Here is a 12,035-nt window from a genome sequence, read left to right on the forward strand (position 1 = left end):
AAGGCCCATCAAGAATATTCTCAGTGTGACATCTTTTACCCAATTCTGAGGCAGCTTCCCCAGGACAGACCAACATGCTGGAGGCAATGACAGGGAAGAGGCACTCTGTGGGAATAAAAAAATGAAGAAGGAACATCCATGGGCTAGCTCTTACCTACACAGTTGTAGCGACTGCTGGTGTATTTTAGTTCATAACCCAGCTGGCACTTGCAGTAGAAGCTTCCAAACGTGTTGACACATCTGCGGTCGTATGAGCAGACAGCTTTGCCAGTGGAGCACTCATCAATGTCTACAGCAGGAGAAGGGATGCTGGTCATGGATCCATTAGAAGGTAAAATGGGAAAAAACTCACTGGGATTTGCATGGGAATGATTTGGTCTTGGCTGTCACAAATAAGCTTAATAAATAAGTCTTATAATTTCACACTTGGTGATGGCTTTTGCACGTGTTCTTATGAGTGAAGCAGTAAAATGTGAACTAACTTTATGGAAGAACATAGTATCAAGTATTATAAGGAATGCTTTCTTCGTCACAGAAAATGTTGAGGCTTCTGGAGAAAAATTGAGAAGTTTGTATTGTGGGTCATCACAATAACAGAAAGCCCCATCCAAACAAAATACCCAAATCCTGTAACACATGATGTCAGCAGGGCAGCTTCCTGCAGGCAAAGCATGGTAATTAATGGTCTCATTCCAATAGAGAGAAACTGAATCTGTTGATGACTCTAAATCATGTCAAAACATTGATTTACTGGGGATGAGAGTTATACAAAGAATTACATGGCCAATAGTTAAAAAAAAAAATAAAAAAGAATTATGAAAACTTTATGTCACACTGAGAGTAACAAGAAGCATTATTTAAGCCAGTGAGGAGGGTTAACTACTTCCTAACCTTTCCCCAGAATCTTATGGCTTTGGGGATCCTGCAGAAAAGAAGCTGAGAGTGAGCTCTAACCATACCAATGCATGTCCTTCCATTTGGTCCCAGCTGAAGGCCCCCTGATGGACAGAGACACTGCACCTGCCCTTTGACTTCTTCACATCCATATTGGCAATTCACCATGGCACATGTCCTAGAACCTGAAAACAGTATTTAAAGTAACAAGAAGAGCAAAATTCTAGGCTGGAATCACACAGTTTTAAGTTAGATATGAAATTATCATGAAACACAGAAATTATTAAGAACAACAAAAATCCATTCATTATAAATAAAGCTGTTTATAAATTAACATATAAAAACTTTGGGAGTCCATGAGATACTTTCTATATTTTCTGTCACCAAAAAACCAGAAGCTTCCCCAGATCTGAAAAATCAGGTTGGCTAAAAAAGCAGAATGCTTTCCATTTCATGCTGGCTTAAAGACAAAGAAGATAGGTAGAAATACCTTCTTTCACAAGTTTAGATAAGCCTTAGATCATACAGCAAGTGTTTGCAAGAACAGTTTTCATCAGCTGTCAAAAGCATATTAACACAAATAAATCGGTTGTGGAGCACAGAAAGGTAAAGCAGGGAATCATGACATGCAATTCAGCACAGTAAAGAATAATCTGTATTGGTGCTTTGCTTGAATACATTCAGTCATCCTTATTCCACAGATGAACTGGAAGGACTATACACTGAGATCACACTAGCTGTTCTTCATCTGAAGCAACACTACCAAAGACTTTTACTTCTATCAGGACCAAAACACCTCTGAAGACCAAAATATAAGTATGACCTAGTTTACTTTACCCAGAAACTACCAAATAGGAAGCCTCTTTCAGCTGTGACAGTACCAGAGAGCAGGGGCAAAGACTCTATCCTGAATAAGCTAAATCTGTTCATCACAAGAAGAAAAGCTGCTGGGATTAAATGCAATTAGACGATTTTGGTGCGCCTGTTCCATCAGCTCCGTTACTTACTTGCACATGTGCCATCTGGCATGAGCATGTACCCGTTGAGACAATAGCACTTGTAGCTGCCATGTGTGTTCATACATCTGTGCTCACAGGGACGTGGCTTCAGTCCACACTCATTCAGATCTGCACAAGTCATTGGAACAGAGTGAGTGCTGGGATTTTATACACAAATTCATGCATATAGGTGGATAATGTTGCCTAATGTGTGGAATTCCCCAGAGTGAAATCGTCTGGATGGAAAATCAGTCAGCCCCTTGCAAGATGAGAGTTTAGCAGACCATCTGGCTGAAAGACTGCTAATAAGACCAACATACACAGACCTCTACACTTGAAAAATTAATGCAAACTCTGGCCACATCTGGCAGCTTGTTAGGAAGAAGTGGAGGAGTGGAGAGAATTGTAGCTAATCTTTTTTTGGGAGTTTTTAAAATGGATTTTTTCTGATTCTAGCCCTCCAGTTGACCCCTGTATTAGAAAGGCAAAACCATGAGACTAAGAACAGCAAAATAGTTTAAGATAAAGTGAAGCAAAGATTTTTAATTTTTCTGAGCTACACACTGGCACCAAGGTTATCAGTAACAGAAATGAAATACAATATATGATAATAATTATGTGACTTTAAAAGGATCTCAAAAATCTCAAAATCATGATAATAAAACACCCTAAATCCTTCACAAAATCCAGGATTTAAAGGCTTTTCAGAAACTAAATCAATTTCAAATTCCTAACATCTGCCCTTTGCAGGGAGAAAATGAGAATTCAAAAATGTTTATTTATGTGGTATAGGGTGGGCAGTGCTGACAATAATATTTGGCCTATGACAAGGGGACAACATCTGTGTTTTTCACTTCCATGACCTGACACCTCTACCTCTTGTAGTGATTGGTAAATAGACAGAACTCATTTATAGAATGCACCAGCATATGCAGGCTGTTCAATATATGTTTAACATCCCATGTGACTGATAATATAATTTTAGTAGAGTTGCAGCTCTCCAGGCAAGAACTGAGCTTGTGCAACTCCACTTCTAACAGGAGAAGCATTTGTTGTGTGTCACACTCTGCAGACCACAGGAACAAAACCTCCAGGCCATTCAAAGCATAAACTTTGTGGAGGTGCACAAGTGTTTGTTACAACTCAGTCCAGGGAAGAGCAAGGGTTGCATTCTATTATTTTCACAGGGTCTGTTTTAAAAAGGACAACCTGTCTGCTTGTAAATCACATTGTATTTTTGTGCTACTGTCACTCCACTAAATAACTAAGACTCTCTTAACAAAGAAACTAGAGAGCAAACTGGATAACAAAAGTTATACCATTTAGACCATACATTTTCAAAAGTGCTTATCAGCACCTATCTCTCACAATGCACTAAAAAAGGACCTATGGAGACAAGGCTAATTTAGCTCAGACTTGGTGGCAGACTAATACAGTCCCCTTATCTCTGTTATTTCAGTTAGCTCATGTTGAGCTTGCTCAGCAGGACATTCTGCTGTAAGGACAGACCAAGGCTACATCTGCCAGTAAATTACAAGTGGGTATTAGCACTCCTGACTGATGGAACATGACCACCTATACGGCTATACTGTTGAAACAAACAGCTCTTGGACACTTCTGGCCTGTACCAGCCACCACCTCACTGAAAAAATCCTGGCCATGCTCCAGAAGGTAGAAAAGCCTAGGAGCTAACAGGGAATTTGCATATGTAGGTCTGTGCAGTGCTTCCTCCAAGCCTCAGTCTCTGAACCTACCAAAGTGCACAGAACTGACCACATTGCCTGTGGAGAGCATGTCAAAGGCACACAGAGTTACTGCATGGAAAATATCTACAAGCTGAGGGCTTCTCTGCTGCCTTCTAGTAACATTTAAGCTGCCAAACAATTTTTGAGGTTAAATTTCTGCATTTAGAGGCTGAAGTTTTAAGTGGTACTTATGTATCTGTTACATATAACCACAGCTGCTGTTTCCCTTTCCTCTCTAGAGGTACTGTTTCTTTCCTTGTGAGAAACAGTAAAAGATGGATTTTTCCAAAATACTTAATAGCACATCTTTAGGGCATATTGTTTAAAAGATACTGTGTAATAAATGGGCTGTTTTGACTATAAAAAAAATGTGTGTTAGCACATCAATGCAATATTTTCAAGAAAAGTCCGCAGGAGCTTAGGAAGGTAGCAAGGATAGACCTAGTAATTTTTGTGGCCTTTATGTCATGTTTCCATCATAACACCTACAGTTCACTCACCTGCCTCTCCATGCACAGTGACCTGCTCCTTTCATCTGATCCAAGACAGGAGTCTTGTATTTTTGAACAGGAAAACAAAAGCTGAGTTCTTACCAATGTGTTAACTGAAATATTTCCAAGTCGAATTTCAAGTTTATGGGGGGAAAAGATGCAGTTAAAGTTTCTGAGAATGCAATTCTAAGGACTCCCCATGGTGGTTCTCAGAAATATCATTAGCATATACAAACAGCCCAGGCAGATTGATAAATTACATGTCTACCATACAATTGCACGTCTTTCTGATGAGAATATTAATTTAAAAAGAAGCAGGGGCTGCTAGTTAAGAAAATAACATGGATTCTGGAATTGACTTCCATCTCTTCTGATACCTTCCTATATAATGTCTCCATACCTTAATCCTCTGACTATAAACATGAGAGTTTGCTCTCGTCATCAGCCCAAATGAGATATACAATATAGGTTCAAACTTTTGCCTGCTGGAGGAGGCTTAGGGGTTGTCTGGGATGCTGATGATGCAAAAGTCTTAAATTCTTAATTTCTTCTACATAAACAAGAAAACATCCTGGTTTACTGCTTTGGAAGATGACAAAAACCATAGTACAAGATAAGGAAATGGAAAACCAGCAGTCTCCTTTCTGGAGCATATGCACAAACCTTGATTACAGGTTTTCCCTGTAAATCCAGGGAAACATTTGCATTTGTTTGGTCCCATGCACTCGCCATACTTGCAACCATGTCCACAGGTAGCTGGTGGAGTCAGGCAGAGAAAGGAAAGAGAAAAATGAAAAGTTAGAAATATTCTATTTGAGAAACTTTTGCCCTGCTTAGTTGCCTAAAAGGTTTTGCATGGGTTCAGCATCCTCCATACCTCTCTCTTCCTCTAGTCTGAGCACAATAACTACTGATTAGCACTTTAGTTTGGCTTGTGAATAGTGATACTAACATGAATTACAATAATTTGGTCTTTTCCAGGTTTGTAAAGACAAAAGGTCTCTCCTTCACTTTTTATTTTTTTTCTGCAATGCTTACAACTCACATTTAGTTTTGTATCCTTGCCTTTTTCCTTTTTTTAGGAAGCCTATGTGAGATGCAGCTGGCCAGCAGCTTGAATTGCTATGCTTGGCATCTGAAGTGGGGAAGAGGCAATAGCACTCTCCTAGAGCCAAGGGGGACACATAATCCTATAGCAGTTTACAGTCTTGGATCTCCTCAGTTACAGCAGAGGAACGTGTCTATCCCATGGTGGAACATCCAGAGCACATCTGTCATCAGGCAACTGTCCTTACCACACATCCCAGCAAGTGTAATTGCATCAGATTTACAATAATTTGAGAGGGCTACATTTAACCTGGATGCATTAAAAAGCAACCCTAAGTCCTCTGGATCATAAATCAGAAACTAAATGCTGACTTTTATAAGCCTTAAGGCTCCTGAAATCCCTCTAATTGTCAGCATGGGGGTTATTCAGGAAGAACAAACCAAATGTGCATTTATATCATGACAATCTCTGAGGGAGCAGTGAAGGAGTGTGCACCAGGATGTGAATCTTTATTCCTTACATAGTCAAGCTGGTCTGCGAAATACAGGAAAGCTTAGTTACAATATTATAAAATTAACATTAAAATTCATTTTTCTGAATTCAAGTATCTTTCCTACATTAACATATACATTCCAATGTACTGAAGGTACTAACTCTGTGGATTGAGGCATTTTTCAACACTTCTTCCAGTTTTGAATGCAATGTGGCACACTGCAAGACCAGCTTGTTCCCCTGGGATCCAAAGAATCCCTGCTTGGGATGTTTTCCCATGGGATGGACACATTTCTCTTTTGTAAGTGAGGAGATGCAAGACTGCAAAAGATCAGCATGCAGTATTAGCACTGAAGCAGATAAAAACACCACATCTGGACTTACAATGGAGAATTACATTATAGGTGGCTTAAAGTGATTATACAAAGAACAGTCTTCAAATTTCATGAAAACCTGTTGCTTTAAAACAAGACAACCTACTCCACCGGCTGATCAAAAGTTATATTTGCCAGCTATCCTTCCAGGGATTAATTTGCATCAAAACTAAAGTGCCATTAAGCAATGCAAGGAATACTAAAATAATGCCTGTTTCCTCTTTTAAAATGGCATGTAATATATACAGAGCAGAGACATTTTAGTACCTTCCCCTTTTAGTATATGGATTTTCAGCAATAAATAATCTTAAGCCTCTGTACAAATTCACTAGATATAAAAGGCCAAACTCTCTGGGACAACAGGTGCAGCATCTGAAAATGATTTCTAAAACATATTTTATGATTTTGTTGTATTTTTCCCCAAGTACAATTGGAGAGAGAGAGATTCCACACTGCATTCTCCTCTGGCCTTTTACAAATTAGAAGTGTCTTAAGAGTCACTGTCTCTTCATTAAGCAAATGATCCACAGACCAGGACACTGGCTGGTTACCCAAGCTCAAGTCAGGGGCACTTATTGCTTGAGTTTTATTTATATTTTTAGAAAGTTAAAACCTTCTGGTTCTCAGAGGCTGTGTAATCTGAAGGATACCAACTGATATAAAATAATTTTAGGGGTCCTCATATAGCATTAGAAAACACTGCATTTATGGCAAGTACTCAACAGCTGTAACAGCATAGCCACTGACCAGAGCTGTGCAAGAGGTTAGAACAGATGGTTACTTCTGGACCTAAGAATTTCTGAACATGTGAATTATGTGTTATTTACTCAAAGCTCTGCTTTTTTTGAGGAGATGGTCTCTCAAGCATGTTTTATTCGCTCTCTCACAGAGTTTGGAGATTTCACTCCTCAGAAGCTTTCCTTCTGTAACTTCTGGCAGGCATGTAAGAAACCCCCTTATTAGTACCAAGTATGCAGCAACAGAAAGGAACCAAACAGAAAGTCAATGTTACCTTCGCAGTGGCCCTTGTTCTTTCTCCAGCCAGGACAGCAATCCAACCTGGAACCATAGCGACACACCCCAGGCTGGCTCACAGCCCCCAGCTGCCCACGAGCTCTCAAGCTGCATGAGGAAGGACAAACACCAGCTCCAGCAGGAAAATGCTCTAGCCCATTCCCCTTTGTACAATTATGTTTTATCCACTGTCAGGAATTTTGATTTCACCAAACCTAGAGCAGTGTTCTAGACAGGAATGCAAACCTGCATTTGATCAGAGAAACTGATGACAGGATGATGGGAATGTTTCACCTGCAATAAATTAACTGTGCAAGATAAACCCTTTCTAATGAGAAATCAACAAAGGCATAAAATACAGCCAGCTCCCTTGCTAGAATGAGTCATCCTAATATCAGTGAAGTCAATAGGGCTGCCTCAGTTTGTGTCACGTGAATAACTGCATCGAATGTATGACACCATAACTGATCACACTATTGCCTTGGATGATGAAAGACTGATTCTACAGAAAAGCATGCTGGGAACATCAGTCAGCCCCACAAAAGGTAGTGACATGCAGGCTCATAGCCCCTGCATATGTGCAAGGTGATTGCCTAAGTGCAGACAGTCCCAAGCACTCTGGTTGCATGAGACTCCCTGGCCATACAATTAATGTTAATTTCACCTGCCAATGAGCCCAGGGGCTTCAAAGTCATTGTGCAGATCAACAGCTGCAACAGTTGTAAAACCTGCCATATTTGTTGCCAAAATTATAAATCTGATGGAAATTCACAACTGTGTAAATCTTCTAGACCTCCTCTGTGCTTCTATGAGTGCTGTGGCTTTAGTTCTCTTCTCCCTATGCTTGCTGTTAAGTTGTCCAACCACATGCCTGTCCCCTTTATGAAATTCTTTCCTCTACCCAAAATCCTCTGTCCCCATTGTTTTATCCAAGTCATAATTTAAAATGCATTTTCTTCAAAGAGTCCAAAGCGTTGGCTTTGGCACAGAAAATTCCTTTTTTGGTAGAGCTTTGTAGTAAGTGACTTGGGGTACTGAGGGGGGCAATGCACTGCAACAAAAATCTCACAGTGGGAGAAAAAATGGTGGAAAAAAGTCATCAGGCATGAATTCTTGCATTTTTTAGTTTGATGCACAAAAAAGGTAGTATTTTATCACATTAAAGGAGTGCTTTGCATGTATCCTTCTGCGCTCATCTGTAATGGTCGCACTCACATCAAAACAGTTCCTGCAAACATCACTGAGGCAAACTATTAGAACAAGTATATGCATATGCTCCAAAGACATAAGATGTTACTCCAGAGTTTTCTTTAGTAGCTGAACCATGGGAACTAGAAGGGAGTTCAGAGGAAATGCATAAGCTCATGTATCTGAGATACTTTAAACAAAGACATGGTCTTCATGTCAGCTGGCAAGTAAAAAAGCTTCAGTACCGGAATAAATTGTTCTAAAGCCACCCAACCTTTGCCATCAACCCAGTGATGCAGCTTACAGGAGTATGTGTACTTGTACACTAACACCTTCAGGCAGGTGAAAAAGTGTGTTGAACAGCTAAAACTCCTCTGTGTATGTCTGTGACAAATCAGCATCCTGCATCTGCATCTATAGACAATAAAATAACCTTTTTCTGTTTTGTTATTCACATGCTGCTGGCTTACATCACTTTCAATATACAAGTTAAAGAACATATGTTCTGCTTGTAGACTAGAAAGTGTCCTTGAATTCACCTGCATAGTAAATGTACATTCTGCTTGCATCCCAGAAAATCCCTCTGAATGCATCTGGATAGTGCTATGACTCCCCATGAACGTTAAAATGCCTAAGGCCTGGAGGAAGAAGGATCTCTTTCCTTTCCAAAAAGTGCTCATTTTCACAGGAAAAACTGATTCAGTAATGTTTTATTTAACAATTTACTTAAAAAAAATAAAAAGAAATTATAAAGTATATAATATCTCTCAAGATTTCAGAAAAAACTTTCCTTAAAACTGGGAAATGTTCCATAAAGCTGCAAATTAAATTAACATAGCTGAAATCTATAGATATTGCCCTATAGGTTGAAAGACTTGTTCTGACTTCCACAACAAGTATCAAGATAATACTTACCTTTGGCAGAGGGAAAGATTAACTAGATCCCAAAATCTGGGAGGAAAGCCAGTTTTGCCAGGTTAGTCCCTCTCACCCATAAAGAATCAATACTCATCAGCTTAGCTATTTCTATCAGGAGTTCAGCAATTTTTGAAAAAGAAATTTAGAAAGAAGAGATTCTTTCAGGCAGGCAGACCCTTTCTGGGAGAATGTCACAGGAACCCTCCTGGATATTGGAGAAGAAATAATGTAGACTTGAGGCACAGGGCACTTCTGATCCCTCCTTGTCAGATACTCCTGTAGGATTTCAGAGGGACTACCTAAAGTATCTGAGTGAGATGACTGGACTTATCACAAACTGTTCAGTGTGCAAAAAATTCCTGGCCTTGAAGAACCTGCAGCCAAAACATGTGACTGGAAAAGAAGGGCAAGAGAAAGCACACTGTGCAGGTCAGATCACAGCACAGGTCAGTGGAAGAGCGGTGTCAGAAGAGCTCTGTCCTCTGTGAGGCAGCACTGGTGCTAAAGGCAGCAAGTGACTACTTAGCAGTCCAGGGTACCCAGGGAGGAGAGAAGTAATTGATTTTATGAGGCTGTGGTACTGCTGACAGTGCTATGTGACATTTAGCAAAGAACAGTGAGGATGAGTAGTAACCACAACAACACAGGACTGCCTGAGTTGAGGTGACTGAAATAAAGAGCTGGCTGCGTTAGCTGTCACAAGATTATTGTGAGCCATTAGCACCATTTTAAACTAAGTGGGACTAAGTTTCACTGCTGCTGTAACCTGTATTGCTGTTATGGTTTAGGAATGGTATTCCCCAAATCAGTCGCCCCTCCAACATTCTACACAACCACACACCACCCTCTCTTCCTCAGCTAATTTGCCCTCACCCGTGCCCTTCGAGAAGGATGGAGCTGAGAATTGGAGGCACAATAGGCAAAGATCGCAGTTTGAGGTAAGAACAATTTACTGAAACAGCAATGAGATAAGGAAATAAGCAGTGACAGCAACAATACTAATAACAGAAGGTAGAAGAAAATAAATATTTCACATGAAAATACCCCAATAGTAGACCAGACAGGCTCCCTCCACCATGTTTTGTTGACTGGAAGGAATCCCTTCTGCCTGGAGGAGGGTCCTTTTCCCCCACCCTCGACAATGGTGTGAGGTGGTATAGGATAACAAACGTGCTTTCTCTAAGACATAAGAGCAGGTCTGGAGTTCATGAACTTCCAGTTCCTGAGGAGCTGACCACTCAACAGCCTCACATGTGCTGGAACAGCACACTGACACTTGTTGATGATAAATGTTTCTATTCACAGGTCTAATATTAAAGAAATAAACCACAAAATATCTTGAAGGCTTCATATGCAGTTGCTGCGAATCCTCTCTTTACCAGCTATTCCCTTGCTGCAACACTTCTGCTTCTGGAGAACTGGAGGAAGGAACACTAGATTGGCTTGGTCTGGAGTAAGCGGTTTTATTGATCCTCTCTCAAAATCCCGTTGTTTCCAAAGCATACCCGTCTCCACAGAACCCAACATCTGTCACGACTGGCTGCCGCTGAAGGGCAGTTTCTGCTGGCAGTCCAAGAACCGGAGGTGCTCACACCTTACCACAGATGGTGCAGCTGCTCCCCCATTTGGACCGCGTCTTTTCCCAGAGCAGGAGTCCCCAGCTCCGGTGCGAGTATCTCGGGGGAGCGGCTCACACGCCCACTGGAGCGCACGGACCGGGCGGGCGCCGTTCAGCACCACGGCCCCGGGGACGGGCCGCCGGCGGGGCGAGCCCCGCGGACAGGGGAGCGGGAGGGACCCGCGTACAGCCCGTGCACACCCTGTGTACAGCCCGTGCACACCCTGTGTACAACCTGTGTACAGCCCGTGCACACCCTGTGTACAGCCCGTGCACACCCTGTGTACAGCCTGTGTACAGCCCGTGCACACCCCGCGTACAGCCCGTGCGCACCCTGTGTACAGCCTGTGTACAGCCTGTGCACACCCTGTGTACAGCCCGTGCGCACCCTGTGTACACCCTGTGTACAGCCCATGCACATCCCGCGTATAGCCCGTGCACACCCTGTGTACAGCCCGTACACACCCCGTGTACACCCCGCGCACACCTGGAGTACACCCCGTTCACACCTGTCGTACAGCCCGTGCACACCTGTAGTACAGCCCGTGCACATCTGTCGTACACCCCGTTCACACCTGTCGTACACCCCGTTCACACCTGTCGTACAGCCGCCGCACGGCGGGGAGCCCCCGACACCCCCCGACCCGCCGGGGAGCAGCGGCACCAGTCCCGGGCGGCGGGAGCCGCCGGGAGCGGGGTCTCGATGCCCGGCCCCTCTCGCCCTCCCCTACCCGCGGCCCCGCTCACCTGCCCGCGGTGGTCAGCCCGGTGGCCAGCCCGGTGGCCAGCCCGGTGGCCAGCCCGGCGGCGAGCAGCGCGGCGAGCAGGGCGCTCCCGGGCGCCGGCACCATCGCCCGGGCGCGGGCGGGCAGGGGGCCCGGCCCCGACCCCGGCGCTGTCCGGCTGTGCCTCGGGATGTCCCTCCGGCCGTCCCTCGGCGGCGGCGGCGGCACCGGAGCGCGGGCGGGCGGCGGGACGGGGCCGTATAACCGGGAGGGGAGGGGCGGAGCCGCCTCTGGCCGAGCTCCCCCGCGCCTGGAGCCGGGGCGGGCAGAGACCGGGGCGGAGAGCGGCGGTGGTCCCGGCCGGAGCAGGGCAGGATGTCCCGGAGCCGGGCACGGCGCCACGGCGATGCTCCCCCGGGAAAGCCGTGTCACTCTGGTGGGCGCTGCGGAGCCCGGCCCCAGAGCGGCCGCTGGAGGTTTATCCCCGCCGCAGCCGGCGCGTCCCGCGGGCTCTGCCTCCCCTCGCACAC

General features: G+C 43.9%; 1 protein-coding gene across 1 annotated transcript in view; it reads right to left on the reverse strand.

The window, feature by feature from the left end:
* Positions 1-11,746, reverse strand: part of EGFL6 (EGF like domain multiple 6) — a 33,692-nt gene extending 21,946 nt beyond the window's left edge. The window contains exons 1-6 of the mRNA XM_058847173.1: positions 11,528-11,746; positions 7,055-7,164; positions 4,792-4,884; positions 1,902-2,021; positions 960-1,079; positions 155-289 (exon numbers count right to left, since the gene is read on the reverse strand). Of these exons, the coding sequence (XP_058703156.1) occupies positions 155-289; positions 960-1,079; positions 1,902-2,021; positions 4,792-4,884; positions 7,055-7,164; positions 11,528-11,631 (682 nt within the window). The 5' untranslated portion in view covers positions 11,632-11,746. The remainder of the gene's footprint in view (positions 1-154; positions 290-959; positions 1,080-1,901; positions 2,022-4,791; positions 4,885-7,054; positions 7,165-11,527) is intronic.
* Between the last annotated feature and the right edge of the window lie 289 nt (positions 11,747-12,035).

This window comes from Poecile atricapillus, chromosome 1 (genome assembly GCF_030490865.1).
Source record: "Poecile atricapillus isolate bPoeAtr1 chromosome 1, bPoeAtr1.hap1, whole genome shotgun sequence".
Classification (NCBI taxonomy): domain Eukaryota; kingdom Metazoa; phylum Chordata; class Aves; order Passeriformes; family Paridae; genus Poecile; species Poecile atricapillus.